The 12,976-nt window shown below is 44.5% G+C and overlaps 1 protein-coding gene across 8 annotated transcripts in view; it reads right to left on the reverse strand.

Annotated features, from left to right (window-relative positions):
- FHOD3 (formin homology 2 domain containing 3) overlaps positions 1-12,976 on the reverse strand; it is a 1,176,281-nt gene that overhangs the window by 409,255 nt on the left and 754,050 nt on the right. For all 8 annotated transcript variants that reach the window (XM_069219602.1, XM_069219604.1, XM_069219603.1 and 5 more), the window contains exon 7: positions 10,378-10,489. In XM_069219602.1, coding sequence (XP_069075703.1) covers positions 10,378-10,489 — 112 coding nt within the window. The remainder of the gene's footprint in view (positions 1-10,377; positions 10,490-12,976) is intronic.

Below are 12,976 nucleotides of genomic sequence, written 5' to 3' on the forward strand. Positions count from 1 at the left end.
CTCTCACCAGTGAACGAGATGACAAAGATGTCTTTGTCTTCATCCTCTTCGAAGATGGGGTTTTTCTGAGTCATCGTCTTGCTAGAACTATTAGCTTCGGTGGTCACACTTCTGACCTTGGTGTCTCTTCCTCTCCGGTTCCCTGGCCAGTTTTCTCCAGACCTGCATACTCTCGCAAAATGGTTGTCCTTGCCACACTTGTCACATTGTTTTCCTTTGGCGGGGCACACCATGGGTGGTTTGTGATCATACCCACAGCTTCGGCAGGTGCGAGCATTTCGTCCGCCAAAGTTTACCTTTCGTCCTGACGGTTGACGCGTTTGGATGGCCTCCACTTGCTCTTCCTTCACCGGGACCGGGGGTGCAGTTGACGCAGCTGCCAGGGACTGCCCCCTTACTGCCGCCATGGCGTCTGCTCTCACTGCTGATAACTCATGTGAACGCGCTAGCACCAGAATGTCATCAAGGGGCATACCCTGCTGGCGTAGGATGAGTTTCCTTAGTGCATTTGACCGACATCATTGAATAATCTGCGCCCTGATCTCCTCTTGTTGATTCAGGCCTACGCATGAGCTTGCTAGTTTTCTTAATCGGGCATAGAACATGTCCATTGATTCAACATCAGTTTGGTGAGCCTGCCGAAGTTTAAAACGCTCAAAGTCTGAATTTAGTTGTGGGTCAAAGTGTTTATTGAGAGCTTCGACCGCCACATTAAAGTTCGACTTATCACCTGTGTTGGGGAGCGCATCAAACAGTTCTTGCAGCTCATCCCCTCCCATTAACAGCATGAGAGACCTGCGCACGGCCCCGTCTGTCTCTCTCGTGGCGCCGAAGTAATTCTCCAGTCAGTTCAGCTATAGGCGCCATCTTGGCGAAGGAGTGGCTGGGTCAATCAGTTGGCTAAATGGTGGCAGTGCGGTTACTGACGGGTGGGCACTGCGGCCCGCTTGCACAGGCGCCTGGGGGTTCTCCTGCGGTGGGACACTCATGGTGTGCTTTGGTTTCTTGTGCCCCTTCTCCTTTATATGTTCGTTTTCCCACTATTTATTTATTTCTTTATTTACTGTTTTTTTTTCTTCTCTCTAAGGCTTCCTGCCCACTGTACTGTTTCGTTTTCTGTATCTTTCACCGTTTTTTTTTTGTTTGGTGTGGGTGCGGGGGGCTCCTGCCCCTCTGGCTCTTATGCTGTATTCCCCTCTCTGGGGAGCACAGCCCGAGCGACCTGAAGGCGGGGGTGCGTGTGCCCTGGATAGCACACGCCCCACGTGGTGTTACTGGGCTGCCGGGCCGGAGCGCTGCCTCCGGTCCCGTTTCTGCACACGCTGATTTTTTTATTTATTTTGTTTTCTTCTTTTAGCTGCCTCGCAGCTTCTTTGTGTTGTGAGCACCTTCCGGACAACAGCACAGCCACTCAACTGAGTACGGGATGCCAAATGTCCCTCGCGGCAAGGAGGCGGGGCGCGCCTCACAACTTAGAGCGCCCCGTGTCACTTGCCTGCTGGAGGTCTGACGTTACCAGCGCCGCTGGGCGTGGAGCTCCAGATCGTTTCTTCTCCTCTTCTGGAGACGACGCGGGGTGTCAGCTGGCCCGCTCGTCGCCACTGTAAGTTAGCTAGTGGGCCACGCCCGGCCCGGAGGATAAAGAAGACGCGTGCACACAGTACTCCGTCTGCAGGGGAAACTGCGTTGGCGCAATCCCTTATTTATTAAACTACCCCGGTTCCGCTTTCCGTCCGGATACGCGGAACCAGCTACAAAGTATAGAAGAGGCCGGGTGGCTCTCTACATCTGCTACCCGCCTTATACTGTATTTAAAAAAAACAAAAAAACACTGTAATGGCACTCGTAAAAAGCACCTCAGAGGTATTTTCTCAAAAATGTATGTGAACGGACTCTGTTAATCTTGCGTTTTGTGCCACTACCGCCTGACTGACTGCCAGCATCTGGTCTTTTTTGCCCCACCCCCCATGCACGGTTTCATAGAGAACATGTGTAATGATCAATTGTAACTCAGGGCACAGCCTACTGTCACTTATTTGAGTTGGGAAACCCTGGAGTGATTCTGGATCTTGGGCATCCGATAGCCCACCAGCCCTCTTTATTCCATAAAAAATAGGCTTTGCCATTTCAAAGTTGCAAATCGGATTTTTCCACTGCTATGTAGTGCCCACTGGATCCTAGTCACCATGCCCTGATATTTTCAAGGGTCGAGTGTTGCCCAAAGCAGCTTTAGCAGTCACATAACTGAGGAACGCTCTGCCAGCAAGCCTACTCAAATCCAGAATAACCATCCAGTGAAGAACCCAGCTCAAATAAAACAAATCATGGCTTTGCAGCTGACGCTGGTGGTCAGAAGTCCTAGCAGCAGGGCCCAGATAACTCTCTGCCAGTAAGTGAATCAGATGCCAGGAGTACTTTCCCCCATAAGCATCCTTAAACTCATCAACCCAAGTTGTCTGCAGACAAGCATCAGAAGCGGACGGTAGAAGAAACCAGGACTGACTCCCATTTGGTGGGGAGCGCACACAAACACACACAAGTGCCCACACACAGGCCCCACAAATCAGGCACATATGGGCCACGCATGAACAGCCTCTTGAACACCCTGCTTCTCACCAACACCACGTCAGGCTTACTAAGGCATGTTATTAATGCAAGCTCAGCACTGCTTCATTAATTCTCAATAGCAGAATTAATAAGAACAGATAATCTTAGTGCCATTTATATTACAGAAACCTGTTTCAGCCTATCACTTACATCTAATCTCTTTACAGACATTGAGAACCTGTGAACATGCTACAGGACATCAACAACAGCTACCAGTTGACTGCAGATGAACGATACGGTGAAACCATGCTTTAAAAAAGCTTAACCATCTAAATTCTGGAATGGATAGGAACTGATCGAAAACAAACATGCTATTACATTCCAGGAAAAGAAGTGTAAGCACACACACGGCTGCAGGACTACTGTACCTCCAAGGAACGAGTTTGCAAAACCACCAGGTAGTTCATCACAGAGGCTAAGGCTGCCTTCTATATAAAGGAGTTCACTGAGGCCTCCAGCACTATTCAAGGCCCTCAAAAACTTTGGGAACAAGGTAACAGACCCAACCCTGCTAATCACCAACTGCAAGAAGACGTGATAAGCCATCAACAACTTCTTCAAGGGCAAAGTTGTCAAAATATAACAACACAATACCAGCACATCTATTGCCAACAACCCCATAAGCCACCCCTACAAAATATGCCCAAATGGTCTATATTCTACACCCCCTTCCTTCCCCAGAAAAGACCTGAAACATCTACTTCAGTCACTGATGGCAACATCATATGAGAAAGAGCTCATAACGTCCTTAATCACTAGGAAGCTAACCATAGAGTTGCTGGCCTCAGTATTAAATGTTATCACCTGCCATGTGCAGACCAAGAGGAACAACCTACTGTAGAACGGCAAGAGTGGCCTCAGGTGGCATTGTAGCACAGAGAAATCAAGCTTCTATGTAGTTGATAATGTTCTTCAAGTCACATACGAGGCAATACATAACTGTCAACCTTCAAAGCACGCTTGACACAGTTGCACAATAAAATGGCTTTTATATGGTGATTTGAGTCCTATCTGAGAAACATGACACAGCTGATCCAGGCCAGTTCATCCAGGTGTGAACTCTTCACTGTGACTTCTAGTGCCTCCCCAAAGCTCCATCCTCTAGCCAGTGATCTTCAACGTACACATGGAGCTCCTCAGAGTTTTACTGCTGACAAATATGTCAGAATTTACCAGTCCACATGGTGTACAAAATTGTGTCTGAGGCTCTCATCTAGCCTTGATATTATCCACCTAAAGAACTGTTTCACAATTATTTAAGTTTAACCATACACGGCCTAGCTCAAGCTAAATCAAACCAAGACTAAGGTTGTCGCATTGACAGTGTGAACAAGCAAGCACGTGATGGCAAGTAAAGCCTTGAATAAATTACTCTATATGGCTTTAAACCACAGCTCTTTGATAGGGTTCTACACCAATGTCAATGTCTGCTTCAGCAAGGAGATCACAAACACAGAACAGGACTACCTGTCATCAACTAACCCCACTCTGCAGAAAGCAGCCATTTCTATGAAAGGAAAACTTCTGAACATCTGTCAAGGGGTGAGTTCTATTTCCACCCCCATGGGTGACAATACGATTCTTGGTGATATCCTCAAAACTCTGCATACATCACTTAAAAGCATCCATCATGCAGCAGCCCACCTCCTTGAGGATCTTCAGAAATTAAACAAGATAAATTCAACGATCATAGAATTCACTGGCTCACTTTCTCCTCAGACATAACAAAAAAGTGCTGCTGTGTCATTTACATGGCAGTCAGCATTGGCTCCCCGCTGTACCTGGCCCAAGATCAAAATGTCCTTAAGCATTTGTACAATGCGTGTCACTAGCACAACCAGATTCAAAGCCAGGGACCACAGTGTTTCTGCTATGATCCAGGGATTGGGGGAATATGGGCGTTCATCCTCTGCAAGATCTGTCAAGTACTATTTCTCCCCATCCTAGAAAACAGCTTGAGACTCCCTACTGTTCAAGTAACATTTCACTGTAGTCTAACCTGACAGCTAGTTGACACATCTCAAGAATACCTTCACTATCCTATCAGTGACACCCCCCTTCCAATCATTCATCCATCCAGTACACTCGCCTTGTGGTCACCCTCCCCATTCATTCTGACTGTTGGCTTACAACATGCCCCTCCTTCTAGCCTCTTGCCTTCTGCAGTCTCAAGCAAAATAGGATTGTCCCTCCTGGAGCCTGGCAACAAAGCAGTACACCCCCGCCCTAACTACCATGGTACATCGCTCCATTGCTGCATACCGGAAAGCACATACATGTTATCATCATTTGTGCAGTGCAAAAACTACAGTTCCAACAAAATTATGCTGCCTAGCTCCTATTACATCTTATGCCATAGGATCGTGCTTGGCAGCTCTTCACTCACTGCACTGGTAACCCATTCCAAAGCAGACATAATTCAACGCAACATGCGTACCACACTAGATCTCCCCCTGAAAAGGTCTCACTAATCCTGAAGGAGGTCTCCAGATGTTATCCGGCTGTTATCCTGCCAGAAACCTTTATTCTGCCAACAGATCACAGGTGGTTGTCTACCATCACAAGGAATAGTGGGTACAGTGATATGCAATTTTGATCTTGACAAGAACTGTGGATTTATATATCTTACCTTACCATATATAGCAGAACAATTATATTTAATTCTGTTCTCCCTCAGTTACGCCTTATTAAAACACCGTTCACCCTCAGTTATTATGGCCGTGCAGCTATGTGGGAAATATATGCACTTAGCAATACCATTTTAGCATAGCAAAACAGGGTGACATGGTCAGGAGTCCTGATTTAGCATACAGAATCACAGTGCAAGGATCTGTGCAGTGAGAACCAGCTAAACGTAGGGGTACGGTAGCGGTTGTTCCATGACAGCAGGAACAACAATCAGTGTTGCTGGAACTATCCAAAACCTCTCGTTTGACTTTTCCGACAAGTATTTAGTCAGGTTGTTATGCTCTCAGCTCTGCCATCTGTACACAACTGCTTGAAATCCAACTACCTCACACCTGTCTTTCTACCTCACCACCTATCGTGCTCCATATCCTTATATCCTTATCTCACTCATCCCTCTTTCTCAACCTCACCTCGCTATCTCATCTCTTTTTGCTCTACGCCTCATTTATCTTTCCACACCCTTCAGCCCTCTCTCTACCTTCCTCTTTGCCTCACTATTCTCCTTAACAACCCATCTCTTTTATACTGCTGCTCATTTTGTCCCTCTCTTACCTCACAACTCTCTTTACACGTGTGGCTCTCTACATTTCTCTCAGTTTCTCACATATCTCAGTCTGTCTACTGCCTCTCTCTCTGCCTTAACAACTCTCTAACTAACCTCTGTTTCTCCCTTCACTCTCTCTCTCTCTTTTTACTTTACCCCTTTATGTACCCCACTTCCTTCTCCCTGTCACTAGCTCACATTGCTGGAGTTGCATCGTTACACTGACGCAATTCCAGCAATGCAAGGAGAGTTTCGTAGGAAAAAGCCTTGCATCAATTTTAAGCCTGCTCCGAGCAGGCAGTAACATTTTGCTGCAGTGAAGTTGTAGAATGACGCAGTGAAAAAGTGTAAATTTCACTGCGTCAGTTCTACATGGCTTTTTCTGTGGGACTGCCTACCCTCCATACATTTCATTTGTCACAGAAAAATGTGAAGCAGGGCTTTACAAATTGACGCATTGGACCCAATGTGTCAGTTTGTAAATATGGTGCAGTGTAGTGTACTTCTAGCACCACTGCTACGTAAAAAAAAATGACACAGCGGGTGACACAAAAGACTTGTAAATGAGGCTCTGAATGTCTATTTTTTATCTTCTTCTCATGCCAGCATTCTCTTCCCATTCCTTTTTTCTCTCCATTTCCTAACGTTCCTCTTGAACGTTTCTTTCTTATGGTTGTTGGCTCCTTTTCCACTTCTCCCCTAGCGACTCACCCGTGTCTCTATTCTTAGCATTGGTTTTTGTCATCCCACTAAGTTCTTTGCCTGCTCTCTTTCTGTTTTTGACCATAAGTTAATAGCCCTGCTCTGAGGTTCTGGTCAATATGCCACAGAAGGCTTATAATGAAAGCATTGGAAGATGTTCACATGTGACGTTTAAGACTTCTGGTCAGGGCTGGCTTTAGGGCTGCGCGACTAGTGCGGCCGCACTGGGCGCCGACCTGGGGAAGGGGGGCTGACCTCAGGAGTTCCTTGTGCCTCCAGTTTTTAGGTAGCAATAAACATTTCATGATATCTTTTGAGATTAATATTCCCGCTAGAGGGGGTTTTGTCTAGTGACAGTTTTGATGTGCCATAAAGTAGCAAAGAGGGTTAAAATGCCTGCTGCAGAGAGCGTATATCGTGCTGGTCACAGATCTGTATTTTCTGTTGATAACTGAATGGATAACTGCTTTTGTCACAGATTCTTTTGATACCGCAATTCATAAAATACACATCTAATATAGAACTGTGAGTGTTCCGAATTGTCATCAAAGAGCTTCAGGCAAACTGCTTGAATTGGGTTAGGACATTATGTTTTTTCCCAAGTCTTTCATTATCTATTCCTAATGTCACTAAGAAGGGTTCGTTGACATACATATACTTTGTTATTTGTAAAGCCAACCTTTACCAGTGCTCTAAAACAAACGAGATATACATGAGAGAGGGGCAATAGAGAGATATGAGGGACTTTTGCCCGGTGGTTGGAAGGGAATCTGAGGAGGTCATGGGCGGGAGGGCAAAAATGACTGGCGCACCAGGCACCACCAACACTAAAGCCAGCCCTGTTTCTGATTGGCTGAGCCAATCTCAATATTTAAAAAATGTGGTAATTGTTAATACCGAGACTGAATAAATCAGTGGATTTTTAATGCTACATGTACAGAGTCTCTATTATTATCAATATGACAGGTGAGATAGGGAAAATCACTCATCTTATTGCATAGTGTTCTTCCAACTCCTACCTGGACCCCCACTGTCACAATTCACTTGAGGTGCTCTCAGGCCCATCACAGGCACACCCCGGGATGCTTACAATATCAAACTGAGCCACTTGACATTGTGCTATACCTCTATACTGACTACGATCAAATTAGCATTTGGGCTAGGATGATGTTCTTCCTGATAAACACTTGATTTCTCAGGAGCCTTAACATTGGGGCATATCAGGCTACTGATTATCAGATTCTCGGAAAACATTCAGGACTTTACTTGCATTATAGATGATGGAGATTTTATTTCTAAATGCATTTACACACATATTTGCATTAATTTGCAGCATTCATACTTATACGTGGATTGATATTCACATTACGTTGACCATAGGTAGTGTAGGCCTTAATTTAGAATGGTTCATGTTAAGTTGGCTTGCCTCCTGTATTTTTCCTCTTTCTCATTGCAGAAGCCAAGCTGCACCAGCCAAAGTTAATTAAAATGTATTTTCTTGTTTACTTATCATGTGTATGTCTATCTGTGTATGTTCACATGGAGAGTGAAATAATGAGCCCCACACATGCAAGTAGGAACATCCTGACTGAATTGTATCATCTTCCTTCAGATATCCAGCTATAAGTCGTGAATTAGAGACTCCATTGTGTAGTAGCTGGGAAGAAGATTGAAACCTTTATTATTGAAGCATGTTCAATCCTGAATCATAGGGAGTTTAAACACTCGTAAGACAAGATTTTACTATGCATTGCTTAGTTAGTTCAGATGCCCAATCCACTGTCCTCAGAGGAGACACTTTCTTTGCCCTTACCCAAAAGAGTTAGACACCTGGGCAGATCCCCTTCTCCTTTACTTGACTGAATCTTAATTTTGATTCAGCCTTTAATGGCTTTACCTACTGGCATCTTCTGCCTGACTTCTCTTCAACTCACCTGACTCCTCTAGCTTAACAAATTAGGGAATTTCCCTTTATGGGACACTGTACCCACATTCATTTAGTTTATGACATTTTAAACAGTTTGACTTTGTATTTGTGATTGGAATTTATTTTAATAATTTTGACTAACAAGCATTCATGAAGTGATTACTGATTTACAACTCATTTGAATGTTCTGAGTTTTTAATTTGCTGATCTGTTAATAACCCTATGTTTTGAAAATATGCCACTCTCCATCATTTGTTGTGGGTCCAAATGTGCTTTAGGTTGTACAAATGTATTTGGTCTGTTGTATTATGCCTCCATCTAGGACTACAAGTCCATCCACCAGAAATCTGCACAGTGCAAATTCACTCAACACAGACCCATGGTAGATTTAAAGCAATTTGTACATTTTGCCTACCAAAAACTACATTTTCTGGAATCTCAGGCTGACTTCTTTGTCTCCACACTTGCAGGTCAAAGATGTTTGGAAGAATAAGAACAATTTTGGCTGTCGGGTGTTAGCTTGATCACACCTTAGGCATATAAATATTAATTCGCTCTTTTACGGCCCTGTTTGCTTTCTTCTAGCACTGGTCATTGATGCAGTGTTCTTGTCTGGCTCACAACCTGTTTCCTGAGATTTCCTGACTCTTGAGCCATGGCAATTCCTTGTTTCCTGAACCTGCACTGATCGGCAGTGTATTATTGAGTCTTGAGCTAGCGGTGCACCTTTTTCCAGGACTAGCAACACTGAACAGTGTTTCCTTATTTTTTGATCTAGCACTTTATTCTGTGCACATGTATTGCCTGAGCTTCCACTACTTTCAATGGCTGGATCACAGGTTCCCTTTGTGCAAGCATACTTTTCCTGCTTCCTTATTTTCATGTTGTGATACTTTTCCTTGCATCCTGACTTCCCCTTTTCGTTAAGCAGAAGAAGGTATCACAGCACCCTTCTTCATGCAGGAAGAGACACTTTAAGTGTAAGGAAAGAAAGATACACTCTTCCCATGTAAACCATCACATTCCAAAAGGTATCCCATACCCGGCCATTTCATTTGAGAAAACTAGTATGTTTACTAGATATCACTCTGTTGTGTGGCAATATAGCCTTAGCCCCACATACATGTTTAATCATACATAAAAACCACGATTATAGGGATACCTTGGTTGTTGAAGGTATTTTTTACTTTTCTCTGAAGTGAGAGAGGGTCTAACAAAGAAAACGATTTGTTTTCTTTTATAGAAGGGTGATATATAGAGGACGTACTAGTTTTCCCAAATGAAATATCCGGGTATTTAATTCCTGTATGAACTTCAGGATTCATGGATACAGCTGCCAGTCTACGCAGTGATTCTCCTAGTCTGTGAGTACTGTCTTTGTGTAACCTTTTATCTTATTGCTGAAATGATCAGGTCTCAGAGACTTCCCTTCCATGAATGCCCTACATGTGAATACTATGGAGACAGCAACTGTGGGTGAGGAACAGAGAGAGCTTCAGTCTTATGGTTTGAGGCTTCTAGTGCTCAACTCCACTTCCCTATTAGTCTTAATAGTGTTATCTGCAAGCCCAATACATTCTGCATGTTACTTTTATCTGAATGCTTAATTGTAATTTGTGCACCTAACCTTCCTGAGAGTTGCCTTCCTTTGTTTCAGTGTGAAGGGCTCCTCGCGTGGTCCCACTCTAGAACGGACTCCTACTGCGATCTTTGACTGCTGCACTGCCAATCTTCTTATCCTTTTGTCACCGTTGCAACAAGCCCCTGATGTTCCATATATCATTAGAAAATATTTTAAAACAATTCTTGAGCCACGCCCCGAACATACATTAGTAATACATGTGTACAATTTCAAAATCGTTATTTGTGCCATGTGGCTTTTAGCGAACACAAATCCATGGGCACTCACCTCTTTTCTTGTCCACAGCATTGACAGCCTGAATTAAAAGTGGCGCGTTGGACTCTGTGTACTCCACAAACACCAACAAAAGCTTGAGTGCTGTCTTCACCACCAGGCGGAACTGCGAGGTGAGAAAGAATCACACATTTTAGGAGCCTACAGTGCCTTCATATTTATAGCAAGTAGCTCTTCATAGTTGTATGAGTCTAACTGCAGTTCTGTGCACTGCAGTGAGAAAGCATCACAGTGCGTCAATCATGGGTCAGGTAATTATGTTGTGAATCGTTATAGAAGTCACTGCTTACCATAAGGCAATGAATAAAGCCAACGTCAGGTGTTCGTAATTTTACAAAACTCTTCTTCTATTTCAGCTACTAAATTGCAGCAGAACACTGCCCAACTCCTGACTCCCAGAATAGGCAACACTAAGGTAATTGGTTCTCATGGGACCTGTCATGAATGAACTGAGTTCTTCAGAGACATAATGAGGGCATTGTGATGTCAGTACACTCTTAATAGGTAGACAGGACATCTGCTGCTTTTTTACAGATGTCCCATATCCTCCAAACTCTAACACAGACCCAGAGTCACCTTCATAATGACAAATATTGCAGGGACTTTTAAACTGGATATTTCACCAAATTTGATCAGACCTGCTTTTCTCCTCTGATTTGAACATACCATTGTTACAGTGGAAAGTGATGGAGAAAATTATTAAGAAACTGAATTACAGATAATGTGCATTTCATGCAGTCTTAGGGCCTGAGAATGAGTTTGGCAGTCTGATGAGCTGACAACCAAACTCACATGGATGAGACCACAGTCAACCCTCACCCCAGACTCACCCCATCCCAGCCCACCCCAGACGTATTTCGAAGTTCCCACTAGGCTGACCGGCAGGAACATCGTATTACAACGTTCCAACCGGCCAGCCTGGTGGGAACAGTGCTACTGAATTGGTCTTGGCCCCCTTAAGGGAGCCAAGGCCAATACCATAGCCCAACAGCACCCTCGGAATGCCATGTCTATTTGCAAACAATATTGATGCCACCATTAAATTTAAGCTCTTTCTGCATGAAGGGTAGGTACTTGCAACCCCTAAGAAAGGCATGGATGTGCACTTATCGAGGAAGCCAGGTTTATATCTTTGGCACCACGTAACTTATTATCTCACTGCAGATCCTAGCGTGCTTGGAAAGATTGAAATAAATATTGCTGCTATTTAAATAGAAGAACACATAGATAATAGCCCCATGATACGACTACAGATAACTACAGTTTCACCTTACCAAAAGAGATCAGTTGTATATAGCTCATAGTATTTTATACATTGTGGGCCATATTTATACTTTTTGACGCAAAACTGCGCTAACGCAGTTTTTCGTCAAAAAAATTAGCGCCGGCTAACGCCATTCTGAAGCGCCATGCGGGCGCCGTATTTAATCAATGACGTTAGCCGGCGTTAGCCGCCGGCGCTGCCTGGTGTGCGTGTAAAAAAACGACGTACACCAGGCAGCGCCGGCGTAGGGGGATATGGGGCTTGGGCGTCAAGAAATGGGGCAAGTCAGGTTGAGGCAATTTTTTCGCCTCAACCCGATTTGCGCCATTTTTTTCGACTCCCAACCTCCATAGAAATTACTCCTGTCTTAGCAAAGACAGGAGTCATGCCCCCTTGCCCAATGGCCATGCCCAGGGGACTTATGTCCCCTGGGCATGGTCATTGGGCATAGTGGCATGTAGGGGGGCACAAATCAGGCCCCCCTATGCCACAAAAAAAAATGGAAAAAAACACTTACCTGAACTTACCTTGATGTCCCTGGGATGGGTCCCTCCAGCCTTGGGTGTCCTCCTGGGGTGGGCAAGGGTGACAGGGGGTGTCCCTGGGGGCATGGGAGGGCACCTCTGGGCTCCTTCAGAGCCCACAGGTCCCTTAACGCCTGCCTTTTGCAGGCGCTAAAAAACGGCGCAAAAGCGGCCGTACGTCATTTTTTTTGACCCGCCCACTCCCGGGCGTGAATTTTGCCCGGGAGTATAAATCCGACGCACATGCCTCGGAGTCGATTTTTTAGACGTGAACGCCTACCTTGCATCTCATTAACGCAAAGTAGGTGTCCACGCTAAAAAATGACGCCAACTCCATGGACTTTGGCGCTAGACGCGTCTAACGCCAATGTATAAATATGGAGTCAGTTTTGCGTCGAAATTGCGTAAAAAAAAACGACACAATTCCGGCGCAAACGGAGTATAAATATGCCCCTGTACATTCAAGAAACCTATGCCCCTATTTAGAGTTTGACAGATGAGATACTCCATCAAAACGTGATGGATATTCTGTCTGCCATATTACAAGAGCAATAGGCTATAATGTATTTGCAATAAGCTTGACAATATAAACACTACATTTGTGGTGAAGTATCCCATCCACCAAACTTTAAATAAGGCCCTTAGCTTTTCTGGCTCTGATGAACCCCATTCCACAGATTAACACAGAAGCTGGAATGGAAATGATTTCATTAGATTTAATAAGATGTTTTGTTTTGAGATAGAGCTACATCTGTTAAACTATGCTCCTTTGTTGGAAACCTAAGTGTATGCTTGTGTATGCTGT

Source organism: Pleurodeles waltl, chromosome 2_2, assembly GCF_031143425.1.
Source record: "Pleurodeles waltl isolate 20211129_DDA chromosome 2_2, aPleWal1.hap1.20221129, whole genome shotgun sequence".
NCBI lineage: Eukaryota > Metazoa > Chordata > Amphibia > Caudata > Salamandridae > Pleurodeles > Pleurodeles waltl.